The 15290-nt window shown below is 35.1% G+C and overlaps 1 gene segment (V, D, J or C); it reads right to left on the minus strand.

The window, feature by feature from the left end:
- Positions 1 to 5029: 5029 nt before the first annotated feature.
- Positions 5030 to 5902, minus strand: LOC116734921 (Ig heavy chain V region 5A-like). The segment is given in 2 exon segments: positions 5030 to 5518; positions 5613 to 5902. Coding segments are annotated over 2 exon segments (348 nt in total).
- Positions 5903 to 15290: the final 9388 nt, after the last annotated feature.

A 15290-nucleotide genomic window follows, 5' to 3' on the forward strand; every position in this document is an offset into this window, starting at 1 on the left:
ATCAAATCTATAAACCCTGACTCTTCTGATTTGCATAATACCAAACAAATTCCATAAAAAACACATAAAAAAATATATTTTTGTACTATTTACCTTTGTGAAGAAACACTATGTCTGCATTAATGACACTACTCTAAAATTATTTGTGTGATTTTAATGGAAATGGTTGACTTATACTGTAGATATGTATTATGCAATGTTTTTACAAAAATGCATCATGTGTACATTAATTTTCATTTGAAATGAAATGTTGTTTTTCCAGACTTGAGTAGACATGTAAAAGAAAAATGTTCTAAAATTCAAAAATTTATTTCCTACTCGTTTTTTCTTATATGGGCTCATAATTATGCATGCAGGGTCAAACATTTATATTCATCACAATCAATAATTCAATAAGGCTCTTTGAAAAATTGAACCTCAATGGAATACGCCTGGCATATTCCTGACGATTGAAATCTATATTTGTTATTTGTCGAAATCTGACAAATCCACCTACTTGCTTTTTCCCCAGGTTGTCTGACCCAGATTATAAAATAGTAAGTGAATGAGAAGTTATACTTTTAAGTGGACAAAATGAGAGTTGTATGGTGTTTGTTCAGCACGGGACTGAAAGGAATGACTCCATCTAATAACAATAAAGACAAAATAACCAGTAAGGTCAGAAAGCCAGTCGCCTAGAAAAGTGATGTTAGGGCTTTAGTGGTACTAAACCCAGAATAAGTGCAGGTCAGTCTGTGGGATTCTCCAAGCTTTTTAACCACTGATTCAGACTCGGTCAGCTTTTGACCATCAGTTCCTACACAAAGGAACTGATTTATCTGTATTTATTACTTAAAGTTTTCTTTAAATAATATTTTGTCCTTACCTGTCCAGTTAACTGTCAGGATGAGAAAAACAATCACAACCTCAGGTCTGATCATTGCAGCAGCCTTTTCTCTTTGCTTAGTCTGATTTTCTGCTGGTCTTAAATTCTTTCACACACATGTAGAGTGTAAATTAGGGCAAATTTTGCCTTAACTCCTCCCCCTGGACAAAAAAACCCCACAACTTATCTTGATTATTTGCATACATTTGATTTTGATTATTGCTTAAGGGTATTTTTGGATATATTGTTTAAGTTAATCATTCGCTATGTACCCTGCACCACCGCAGCACCTTTATTAATAATACTTGTGTCTGCACAAACCGTGTCAGAGGAGAACATTTTAGAAATAATGTGATTATTAAGCACATGTGGCTATGAAGGATAGGTTTGCAATTTTTGGATTTAATTCAGGATTATTTTGTCACATAAAGCAGCTCAAAAAATATTTTATACCTACATGATAAAACGATTGCCAGTCTCTTTGTAGAAGTGGATTAAACCACTTTTCTTTCAGTTAAGCCACAAGTTGAACAGAACCCAGAAAAACAGGAAATGATAAAAATTAATAAAAACTGTTCCTTTGTTTTGGAGCCCTTCAGGATTGTAATATCATTTGAAAATATAGCTTTATTTTTATGTTTTCTTTTCACACTCAAAATTTTCTTAAGCTTTTAACAAAGGAACTTTTTAGATCTAATAAGCATTTTGGAGAACAACTCTTCAGTTCTTTTTACAGTTGCTCAAACCTGAAAAACAGATTGATTTGAGCTGTTACTTTGGTTTAGAGCAATGTAGGGTTACATTCTGGTTTATCATGTGTTTGTTCAAGAAAATTGTGAATATATTTTAAAATTTGTTAGATATATTTTATGATTTCTTTTATTTGAAATTTGTGTTTTTTGTGTAATTTAAATGTGCAATAACATATCATACTTCTTTTGATGACTGAGTCAAAAATAAAACTAGTTGCAGAGGAACTACTCTGGTGATTTTGTAACACTTTGTTCTCAGGGGTTTTTGTTCAGCTCTGCAGCTGGTTTGTGTCACTGTGGCTCTCTCGCACAGTAATACACAGCAGAGTCTTCAGGCTGCATATTCTGTCCATTTAGAGTCACTGTTTTACTGGAAGTGTCTAAGTCGATACTGAATTTGTTCCGAAGTGAATCTTTGTAGCTAGAACCTCCAGTATATTTCCTCCCAATCCACTCCAGTCCTTTTCCAGCAGGCTGTCTAATCCAGTGTGTTACATAGCCCAGAGAATAAGAGACCTGACAGCTGATGGTCAGACGTTGACCTGGCTGCAGAGTCTCAGAGGCTGGTTGTGTCAACTGTTCACACTTTATACCTGTAGAGAAACACATTAAAACTGTATTGTTACCAACAATAAATTCAATTTAGTGTTATCATGCTGTAAATGATTCTGTCTCAGTGAGACTCACTGGATGCAGCAGCCAGCAGCAGCAGCAGAGCTACAGAGAACATGTTGGTGTTGAAGATGATCTGATGGGAGTTTCTCCTCCTCTGCAGCTGACAGCATCAGATCAAGACTTTATAACATGATTCTTTTCATTTGCATAACACCAAACCAGCCCCACCAGAATCACATGATAAAAGGACTTTTTATGTGCTGTTGATCAGCATTAAGAAAAAGTATGTTTGAAACTGTATGGTGGTTAAATTAATTCTGTGATTTACCAACTTGAAATTGAGAAATTATGTGTAAAGTTTAAATATGTAAACATTCTGGGTAAATTAAGTTTTTAAGTAATGTATTAAAAAATATATTTGATTCATTCATTTGTCAAAGTGGAACGATGATACAAAAATCACTAAACATTTTTTGAATAAGGTCTTTTGCCAGAACTTATGAGAACTGTATCCACCTTTTACAGCAAATGTCTGCAAAAAAATGTCTCCATACTCTTATCTGTAGCATCTAATAATAACATAGGTAAAGCTACTAGAGAGGTGAGAGTGACTGTCATCTATGAAAAGTGGTGTTAGGGCTCTGCAGATACACTTGACTTCTGCTGTTGTCTCTGGAAACAGTGAGCCAGCCTTTAACTGAGTCAGAGTAGTAGATGCTGACGCTGCCATCGCTGATATAAGCGATCCTCTCTAATTCTTTTCCAGTTGCCTGTCTGATCCAAGCTATGTTAGGACTGCCAAGTCCAGAATATGTGCAGATCAGTCTGTGAGATTCTCCAGGCCTTTTAACCACTGATTCAGACTCTGTTAGTGTTTGACCATCAGTACCTGCAGAAAAACAGATAATTATTGATTCTCTCACCACTACTGTATCTCTTTATGTCAATCATAATGTTGGTTAAAAACATGTCTGTTTTTACCACTCCATGTCATGTTCTGTGTTTTCTGTGTGTTAATTTCGAGTTTTCTGTGTCTCTGTGTCTCTGTGTTGTCCTGTTCTCCCCTCGATTACTCCCAGGTGTTTCTCGTTCCCTTATTACCCCGTGTGTATTTAGTGTCACCTGTGTCTCTGCTTCTCTGTGGGTTCCTTGTCTAATGTGCGTGCTGTCAATGCGTCTTGTCCATGCGTGTAGCCTGTTGCTGCCAGTGCTGAGCCCTAGCCTTCCGCTCAACTGTGCTGCCAGGTTTTGTGGACTTTTGGAATTGTTTAAGCCTATTTTCATAATTAAACTTGCATCATTCAGCTTACCTGGGTCTACAGCGTCTGCCTCACCACCTCAACACACCGCTCTGTGACACTCCAGTTTGAAGACAAGATAATAACAGCAATTAGAACCTTAAATCTAATTTATTTTGACATTCTAAAAAACATATTTAGCAAAATTTGTGTATTTTTAAAAGGAAAACATTATGAGATATCAAACATTCTACAGCTAGGAATAATTTTAATTGATCCCTGTGTTTATTTTTTAATCTAATCTAAAATATTGATACAAAACCTATTTCTAATGGATTTTAAATATTATCAATGGCTGGTAAATCTAAATGTGTTGTTTATGATCAAGAAAACCAGTGTGATGATTCCCCTGGTGACTTCTTGTTAAAATTATTGCTTCACAGGAGTTTTTGTTCAGCATTTCTGCTTTCTGTGTCACTGTGGCTCTTCGAGCGCAGTAATAAACAGCAGAATATCCAGTTGTCAGGCTGTTCATCTGCAGATACACCTGACTTCTGCTGTTGTCTCTGGAGATGGTGAACCGGCCTTTTACTGAGTCAGAGTAGTAGATGCTGCTACTGCCAGAGCTAATATAAGCGATCCACTCGAGTCCTTTTCCAGTTGCCTGTCTGATCCAAGCTATGTAAGGATTGCTACTAAACCCAGAATATGTGCAGGTCAGTCTGTGAGATTCTCCAGGCCTTTTAACCACTGATTCAGACTCAGTCAGTGTTTGACCATCAGTACCTGCAGAAAAACAGATAATTATTGATTTTGTTGAGACCATTTCGTTTCATCAATCATGATTTTTTTAAAAATGTTCTTACCACACCAAATTGCAGACAAAATACTAAAGGCAAGAACAACCTCAAATCTAATCATTGTAGAAGCCATTTGTTTCTGTTCATACTGTGTTTGCCACTAATTCACTGCTGCACTTAAACTAGCAGACATGTAAAAGTGGAGCAGTCAGCATTTGCATTAATTCCTCCTCCTGAAGAAGAAACAGGATACATTTGATGTGTAAAAACAAAATTTGATGAAAATTTAAGGCCTATTGTAGATTTTACATATTTCTATATTAACTGTCACATTATTACATTGTTTCTAAAACGTAACTCAACTAATGAAATTTGAACTGAAATTGTAGTAAATATTTTATTTCTGACCTGTTATGTAATTTGCATTTATATATGTATTCGTGCAAGAATCAAACAATACATTTTCAGTTGAACCACATGTTGCTGAAAATCTGCAGAAACAGTAAATCATAAATTATAGCATTAACTGTTTTAATAGTTTTAATAACTGTTTTAATAGTGTTTAACTCTTCTACTGTCACCTTTTGTTCTGTGCAGTACTGTGTGCATTGTCTTATTAAAAACTCTGTTCATACATTTGACATACAGTATGTTCATCTAATGCATCTTACTTTAATAATGTTGAAAATCAATTTACTGAAATATCTGCTTATTTGTTGCACCCATGCAAACGTTACATTGACTTTTAGGTAGTTTTTGAAGCAAATTTAACGTACCTCTGAAGGACTTTCAAAATATGATACATATATCAAATAGTGTGATGTGAATTTATTTCAAACACAACTCTGTTTTTAGCCAAATATAGACAATATATGAACAACCTTTCTAGAGGTTTCAAATAACTTGTTCATGAGTTTTTGTTCAGCTCTGCAGCTGGTTTGTGTCACTGTGGCTCTCTGGCACAGTAATACACAGCAGAGTCTTCAGGCTGCATATTCTGTCCATTCAGAGTCACTGTGTTACTGGAAGTGTCTAAGTCGATACTGAATTTGTTCCGCAGTGAATCTTTGTAGTTAGAACCTCCAGTGTATTTCCACCCAATCCACTCCAGTCCTTTCCCAGCAGGCTGTCTGATCCAAGCTGTCCAGTAGCTGCTCATAGAATAAGAGACCTGACAGCTGATGGTCAGACGTTGACCTGGCTGCACAGTCTCAGAGGCTGGCTGTGTCAGCTGTTCACACTTTATACCTGTAGAGAAACACATTAAAACTGTATTGTTACCAACAATGAATTCAATTTATTGTCATTATGCTGTAAATGATTCTGTCTCAGTGAGACTCACTGGATGCAGCAGCCAGCAGCAGCAGCAGAGCTACAGAGAACATGTTGGTGTTGAAGATGATCTGATGGGAGTTTCTCCTCCTCTGCAGCTGACAGCATCAGATCAAGACTTTATAACATGATTCTTTTCATTTGCATAACACCAAACCAGCCCCACCAGAATCACAAGATAAAAATACTTTTAATATGCTGTGGACTAGCATTGAGAAATGCTGATCAATTTCTCAATGCTGTTATATGTTTCTAATTATATTGTCCTTAAATTAGTTTAGACATTTATTAACTTGAATTTGAGAATTTATATGTAAAGTCTAAATATGTAAACGTTCTCTAAATGATGTATTTTAATATTATGGTTGGTTCATTCTTTTGTCAGAGAAGAACGATCATACAAAATCACTTATTATTTTTAAAATAATGACTTTTGTGCATGTTTGAATTCATTATGTGTTTTTTCTACACATCTTCAGAATTCTGCAAACAGACTCAAACATTTACATTCACTGTTAGCAGTCATTCAGTAATAGTTCCCTGAGAATACCTCAGTTAAAGACACTTCTGCCATTTGTTACTTGTCAAAGTCAGATAAATCCATTTACCATTTTCCCCCATGTTGTTGGCCTGTTTAACAAAACAGTAAGTAAACAAGATCACAGATTTTTTTTGCCAGAAAATATGAGAGCTGCACCCATCTTTTAGAGCTCATTTCTTGAAAGAATGACTCCATACTCTTATCTGCAGCAACTAATTATAACATAGATAAAGCTACTAAAGAGGTGAGTGTGACAGTCATGTCAGAAAAGTGGTGTTAGGGCTCCCCCTGTGGTGGCTTCTTGTTAAAACTATTCATGATTACAGGAGTTTTTGTTCAGTGTTTCTGCTTTCTGTGTCACTGTGGCTCTTGAGCGCAATAATAAACAGCTGAATCCTCAGATGTCAGGCTGTTCATCTGCAGATACACCTGACTTCTGCTGTTGTCTCTGGAGATGGTGAACCGGGTTTTCAATGAGTCAGAGTGTCTGGTGCCACCACCATTGTTGATAAAAGCAATCCACTGCAGACCTTTTCCAGCTGCCTGTCTGATCCAAACTATGTAAGGAGTGCTACTAAACCCAGAATATGTGCAGGTCAGTCTGTAAGATTCTCCAGGCCTTTTAACCACTGATTCAGACTCTGTCAGTGTTTGACCATCATTACCTGCCGAAAAACATATAATTATTTATTGTCTCACCACTATCTCTTTTCATCAATCAAAATGTTGGTTAAAAATATATATTTTCTTACCACTCCAATTTGCAGACAAGATAATAACAACAAGGAGAACCTTAGTTCTAATCATTGTAGAAGCCATTTGTCTCTGTTCCTATTGTGTTCACCACTAATTCACTGCTGCTCTTAAACTAACAGACATGTAAAAGTTAAGTAGTCAGTATTTGCATTGGCTCCTCCTCCTGAGGAAGAAACAGGATCCATTTGTTGTATGAAAACAAAATTTGAGGTTGATTTCAGATTTTACATATTTCTATATCAACTGTGATATTATTACATTATTTGTAAAACATAACTCAACTAATAAAATTGGAACAGAAATTGTTATACATATTTTATTTCCGACCCGTTATGTAATTTGCATTTATTGATGTTTTTGTGGAAGGAACAAACAAGATATTTTCAGTTGAACCACGCATTGAAAATCTGAAGAAACAGGAAATCATAAAATATAACATGAACGGTTTTTAACACAGTGTGTATATATTGTATTGTCACCTTTTGATCTGTGCAAAACTTTTTGTAATGTCTTATTAAACATTTTTTTCCCTCCCAAAATATGTTTCTCTCTTCTTGCTTTGTTTTATACCAGGTGTGTCAAACTCTAGTCCTCAAAGGCCACTGTCCTGCAGTTTTTAGATGTGCCACAGGTACAAAACGCTGGAATGAAATGGCTTAATTACCTCCTTCTTGTGTAGATCAGTTCTCCCAGCCTTGCTATTGACCTAATTATTCTATTCAGGTGCTGCAGCAGAGGCACATCTAAAAGTTGCAGGACAGTGGCCATCCAGGACTGGAGTTTGACACCTGTGTTTTAACACAATAAAATTAGATGAGTAAGAGTTAGAAATAAAATCAAGAATGGCTGTATGAAAAGTTTCATTCATTCATTTGAAGCGTCAATGATCCCTGAGCCTCTAAACTTCACGTCAGTCCTTCAGATTCTGATAGAGTTTACAAAAGTTGGTTCATATAGTCAGAAAACGTTATTACTAAAACATATTATTTTAATAGGAAATTTTGAAAATGAAAATAACTATGTAGTTGTGAAATTTAAATTTCTCTTTGTAACAGTTTAGCAAAAGAGGATTTTACAGTATAGATTATTTTTGGTAAATCATTTGACATGGTTATGTAATGCATCTTACTTTAATATTGTTGAAAATCAACTTACTGAAATATTTGCTTATTTGTTGCACCCATGCAAAGGTTGCATTGACTTTTAGGTAGTTTTTGAAGCAAATGTAACGTGCTTCTGAAGAACGTTCAAAATATGATACATATATCAAATAGTGTGATGTGAATTTATCTCAAATGCAACTCTGTTTTTAGCCAAGTATAGACAATAAATGAACAACCTTTCTAGAAGATTGAAATAACTTGTTCATGGGTTTTTGTACAGCTATGCATCTGTTTTGTGTCACGGTGACTCTGGCACAGTTTTCCTGTTGGCTGTCTGATCCAAGATGTCCAGTAGTTGTTCAGAGCATAAGAGACCTGATGGTAGATTGGCAGACGTTGACCAGGCTGCACAGCCTCAGAGGCTGGCTGTGTCAGATGTTCACACTTTATACCTGGGGAAAAACACAGTAAAACTCAATTGTTACCAACAATGAAGATTCAGTTCAGTTTAATCATCCATTAAATGTTTCTCTCTCAGTGAGACTCACAGCAGCCAGCAGCAGCAGAGCTAAAGAGAACATATTGGTGTTGAATGAATCTGATGGGAGTTTCTCTTCTTCTGCAGCTGAAAGCCTCAGATCAAATCTATAAACCCTGACTCTTCTGATTTGCATAATACCAAACAAATTCCATAAAAAACACATAAAAAAACATATTTTTGTACTATTTACCATTGTGAAGAAACAATATGTCTGCATTAATGACACTACTCTAAAATTATTTGTGTGATTTTAATGGAAATGGTTGACATATAGATATGTATTATGCAATGTTTTTACAAAAATGCATCATGCGTACATTCATTTTCATTTTAAATGAAATGTTGTTTTTCCAGACTTGAGTAGTCATGTAAAAGAAAAATGTTCTAAAATTCAAAAATTTATTTCCTACTCGTTTTTTCTTATATGGGCTCATAATTATGCATGCAGGGTCAAACATTTATATTCATCACAATCAATAATTCAATAAGGCTCTTTGAAAAATTGAACCTCAATGGAATACGCCTGGCATATTCCTGACGATTGAAATCTATCTATATTTGTTACTTGTCAAAATCTGACAAATCCACCTACTTGCTTTTTCCCCAGGTTGTCTGACCCAGATTATAAAATAGTAAGTGAATGAGAAGTTATACTTTTAAGTGGACAAAATGAGAGTTGTATGGTGTATGTTCAGCACGGAAATGAAAGGAATGACTCCATCTAATAATAAAAACAAAATAACCAGTAAGGCAGTTGCCTAGAAAAGTGGTGTTAGGGCTTCCCCTGTGGTGGTTTCTTGTTAAAACTATTCATGAACTTTGAGTTTTTGTTCAGTGTTTCTGTGTCGCCACTCATGCGCAGTAGTAAACAGCAGAATCTCCAGCTGTCAGGCTGTTCATCTGCAGATACACTTCACTTCTGATGTTGTCTCTGAAGACGGTGAAACGGTTTTGCACAGAGTCAGAGTAGTAGATGTAGCTGCTTCCAGTGCTATGAGTGACCCACTCCAGTCCTTTTCCAGCTGCCCATCTGACCCAGTGCATGTGATTAGTGGTACTAAACCCACAATAAGTGCAGGTCAGTCTGTGGGATTCTCCAAGCCTTTTAACCACTGATTCAGACTCGGTCAGCTTTTGACCATCAGTTCCTACACAAAGGAACTGAAATATCTGTATTTATTACTTCAAGTTTTCTTTAAATAATCCTTTGTCCTTACCTGTCCAGTTAACTGTCAGGATGAGAAAAACAATCACAACCTCAGGTCTGATCATTGCAGCAGCCTTTTCTCTTTGCTTAGTCTAATTTTCTGCTGGTCTTAAATTGTTTCACACACATGTATAGTAGGAATTAGGGCAAATTTTGCATTAACTCCTCCCCCTGGAAAAAAAAAACCCACAACTTATCTTGATTCTCTGCATACGTTTGATTTTGATAATTGCTTAAGGGTATTTTTGGATATATTGTTTAAGTTAATCATTCGCTATGTACCCTGCACCACCGCAGCACCTTTATTAATAATACTTGTGTCTGCACAAACCGTGTCAGAGAAGAGCATTTTAGAAATAATGTGATTATGAAGCACATGTGGCTATGAAGGATAGGTTTGCAATTTTTGGATTTAATTCAGGATTATTTTGTCACATAAAGCAGCTCAGAAAATATTTTATACCTACATGATAAATCGATTGCCAGTCTCTTTGTAGAAGTGGATTAAACCACTTTTCTTTCAGTTAAGCCACAAGTTGAACAGAACCCAGAAAAACAGGAAATGATAAATATTAATAAACTGTTCCTTTGTTTCGGAGCCCTTTAGGATTGTAATGTCATTTGAAAATATAGTTTTATTTTTATGTTTTCTTTTCACACTCAAAATTTTCTTAAGCTTTTAACAAAGGAACTTTTTAGATCTAATAAGCATTTTGGAGAACAACTCTTCAGTTCTTTTTACAGTTGCTGAAACCTGAAAAACAGATTGATTTGAGCTGTTACCTTAGTTCCAGAGGAACTACTCTGGTGATTTTGTAACACTTTGTTCTCAGGGGTTTTTGTTCAGCTCTGCAGCTGGTTTGTGTCACTGTGGCTGTCTGGCACAGTAATACACAGCAGAGTCTTCAGGCTGCATATTCTGTCCATTCAGAGTCACTGTTTTACTGGAAGTGTCTAAGTCGATACTGAATTTGTTCCGAAGTGAATCTTTGTAGTTAGAACCTCCAGTATATTTCCTCCCAATCCACTCCAGTCCTTTTCCAGCAGGCTGTCTGATCCAGTGTGTTGCATAGCCCAGATCATAAGAGACCTGACAGCTGATGGTCAGACGTTGACCTGGCTGCACAGTCTCAGAGGCTGGCTGTGTCAGCTGTTCACACTTTATACCTGTAGAGAAACACATTAAAAATGTATTGTTACCAACAATAAATTTAATTTAGTGTCATCATGCTGTAAATGATTCTGTCTCAGTGAGACTCACAGGATGCAGCAGCCAGCAGCAGCAGCAGAGCTACAGAGAACATGTTGGTGTTGAAGATGATCTGATGGGAGTTTTTCCTCCTCTGCAGCTGACAGCATCAGATCAAGACTTTATAACATGATTCTTTTCATTTGCATAACACCAAACCAGCCCCACCAGAATCACATGATAAAAGGACTTTTTATGTACTGTTGATCAGCATTGAGAAAAAGTATGTTTGAAATTGTATGGTGGTTAAATTAATTCTGTGATTTGCTAACTTGAAATTGAGAAATTATGTGTAAAGTTTAAATATGTAAACATTCTGGGTAAATTAAGTTTTTAAGTAATGTCTTAAAAAAATATATTTGATTCATTCATTTGTCAAAGTGGAACGATGATACAAAAATCACTAATCTTTTTTTGAATAAGGACTTTTGCGTTTGTTTGAATTCATTAGGCCCGAGCAGCAAAGCGCTGCGAAGGCCTATTGTATCTGTATTGTTTTTATGTTTTGTTTTTTTTCTTATCTAGACATTGGCAAAATTCTGCAAACAGACTCAAACTTTTAAATTCACTGTAAATTCACTGCATAATCTCAAAGATCAAAAGCTTTATTTGTTATTGGTAAAATCAGATAAATCCATTTACTTCTTTCCATCTATGCTGTTTGACCTGATTTACAAAACAGTAAGTGAACAAAGACACAGATTTTTTGCCAGAACTTATGAGAACTGCATCCACCTTTTACAGCAAATGTCTGCAAAAAAATGTCTCCATACTCTTATCTGTAGCATCTAATAATAACATAGGTAAAGCTACTAGAGAGGTGAGAGTGACAGTCATCTATGAAAAGTGGTGTTAGGGCTCTGCAGATACACTTGACTTCTGCTGTTATCTCTGGAAACAGTGAACCAGCCTTTTACTGAGTCAGAGTAGTAGATGCTGACGCTGCCATTGCTGATATAAGCGAACCTCTCTAGTCCTTTTCCAGTTGCCTGTCTGATCCAAGCTATGTCAGGACTGCCAAGCCCAGAATATGTGCAGGTCAGTCTGTGAGATTCTCCAGGCCTTTTAACCACTGATTCTGACTCAGTCAGTGTTTGACCATCAGTACCTGCAGAAAATCAGAGTAATTAAAATTTTCTTGCCACCATCTTTTTGCATCAGTCATGAATTTGGTTAAAAACATATTTTTTCTTATCACTCCAGTTTAAGGACAAGATTATAAAAGCAATGACAACCTCAAATCTAATCATTGTAGAAGCCATGTGACTCTGTTCATACTGTGTTCAGCACTAACTCACTGCTGCTCTTAAACTAACAGACATGTAAAAGTGGAGCCGTCAGTATTTGCATTGACTCCTCCTCCTAGGATAGAAACAGAAATCATCTGATCTATAAAAACAATATTTTGTTATTATTTTAAATTATTTCCAAACATTTTGATATTGGAAATAATTTTCAAATAATTTAGCATCAACTTGATTCCACTTTTATCAAAAATTATAAAGATTTTCACCAGGTTTTACTTATTAACATGTTATTATAAGAACAGATGAATCAATAAAATTGGAACAGAAAGTGTTATAAATGTTTTATAGCTTTCTTTATAGAGATTTTTGTGGCAACATTAATTTTTCAGTTGAACCACATACTGACGTAAATCCTACAACAGGAAACCATGAACCATAACATGAGCTGTTTATTTAACAGTGTATCACTCCTGTTCTGCCATCTACTGTTCTGTGTAGCACTTTTTGCAAACTTACTGCTCGATACAAAAACATATTTATATATATTTTTTGCTTTGTTTTACATATTAACAAGGTGAGTTAAAGTTAGAAATCAAGCTAAGAATGGGTACCTGAAAAGAATTTGGCACAAAGTTCAGCAGTCAGAATTTGCATTGACTCCTCCTCCTGTGGAACAGAAACATAAATCATCTGATCAAAAAAAGCAAAGTTGGACAATTAGTTCAGATTATTTTCAAACACTTTGATATTTGAATTTATGTTTAAATAATTTGATAAGGACTCCTGTTTTACGAAAGCAAATAAAGCTTTTCACCAGATTCCACTTGTTTCTACAAAAATATTGAAATATCATATTAAGTTATATTAAAATCATGAATCAACAATGAAACTTGAACACAGTTTGTTCAACGAATTATATTTAATTTGATCTTTGTGCATTTAAAAAAATTTTTGTGGATGTGTTTCCCTCTTGTATTGTCACATGATGTTCTGTGTAGAACCCTGCATTTTATTAAACACAATGTTTTTCTACTAAACATGTTTGTAACTTGATTAATGTTTCCTTGTGTTAAACATTAATCAGGTGAGTTAGAGTTAGAGATTAAATAACTGATGGATTTCACATAAATCAGTAAAGGTGTTGGTATAAGTTAGGAAGAAATATTTTAACAACATTGAGGGTTTTTAGAGTTTAAAATAAGATGTATGTATCCTCTGTATATTTTATGTCTTCAGTCCTGATTTTGCTGATTAGACCAAATAAGAAGAATATAATATTTGTATTATATCATTGTTGGTGACAAAAAAATATATATTTTTAGCGAACTCAATGTTTCTGACAAACCTCTTAGTGGAAGATGAAACACATTATTTATACAAAACCTTGTTTTAAGTAAATGTCACCTTGAATACATTATAAATATAACAGTTTAAATTTTCTGAATCAGAATCAACTTGATTCACCAAATCTGTGCACACAAATGAGGAATCTGACTTTTGTTTATTTTAATTAAACAAATAAAAAAATTAGACAATCTATATTTTTGTTGTAATTATCTATTTCTGTAATGTTTTTACAAAAGTGTAAAATAAAATTGACAACGTTTCCACAGATTAAGAATGAACTCAAAGCTCCTCCTTTGGTGGTTTGATATAATCTGTTTATGTTCTGAGGAGTTTTTGTTCAGCTCTGCAGCTGGTTTGTGTCACTGTGTCCCGTCTGGCACAGTAATACACAGCAGAGTCTTCAGGCTGCATATTCTGCCCATTCAGAGTCACTGTTTTACTGGAAGTGTCTAAATCGATACTGAATTTGTTCTGCAGTGAATCTTTGTAGTATGGAACTCCAACACCATGTTTCATCCCAATCCACTCCAGTCCTTTCCCAGCAGGCTGTCTGATCCAAGCTGTGTAGTAGCTGCCCAGAGAATAAGAGACCTGACAGCTGATGGTCAGACGTTGACCTGGCTGCACAGTCACAGAGGCTGGCTGGGTCAGCTGTTCACACTTCACATCTAAAAAAAACAGCAAATATTGTGCATCATTGTGAGAACAGTAAGAAAACAAAGCTTGGTCATACTCAGAGAAACTTACAGGATCCAGCAGCCAGTAGCAACAGAAAAGCTACAGAGAACATGTTGGTGATCTGATGGGAGTTTTTCTTCTTCTGACAGCAACAGATCAGGTTTTTAAAGCACAAGGCTTAATTTGCATAATGACGAACCTCCCTGTCAGTATGTTTGACGTAAACATCATTTATTCATTTCAGGACTAAGTAGAGCCATGCCTGAACTTTAATTTTGTTGTAAATGTAAAAGAGATCATTATACTTGATTTCTTACTAGCTATAACATATTATAGTCCCCATTTTTCTATTTTATGATCATAAGATGAATGAGAGGAAATAAAAGATTCAAAACATCTTCTTTTTAAAAAGAAAAGTATGTTTTCAAAAAAAAAAAATTATATAATTAAATGTAGCCATATTGTCACCACATTGGAAAATAATATCCAATGATAATTATTGTCTTATTTCTTCATTAAATATATGAACTCTTGGTGTTGTTTTGTCATTGTGGTTTTTTGAGTGCCATAACACCAGATCTAAGAAAAATGCACCACATTTCTTTCTTTTTTGAATGATTTATTGCTGCTATTAAGTTACATAATGAGGATCAAAGTTTTTTGAATCCAGTCTGTCCTCTCTGACAGTGCTCCAAATGTGTGTCTATGAGGTGATAATGATCATTTTATTTTAAATATAGTGGTTCTAGATGATAGATAAGCAGCCAGGATTTGTCGAATAATAAATCGCTCATCAAAGTATTTCTGAATTGTTGTCAGTATATTAGGGTGTTATCAGGTGACATCACCAATGAAAGGCCCATATTTAAACAATCCATTGATCAAACATAAAATAATTAGAAATGTACTTGTTCTATGTTTTATTGTATGGAATATTTTTTACACAGAGAATGTAAACATCGCAGAGCTGTTCATTGTTATATAGTCTAAATTCATTTATGGTCTGAGAGCGCCTCCTC

This window comes from Xiphophorus hellerii, chromosome 16 (genome assembly GCF_003331165.1).
Source record: "Xiphophorus hellerii strain 12219 chromosome 16, Xiphophorus_hellerii-4.1, whole genome shotgun sequence".
NCBI classification, from domain to species: Eukaryota; Metazoa; Chordata; class Actinopteri; order Cyprinodontiformes; family Poeciliidae; genus Xiphophorus; species Xiphophorus hellerii.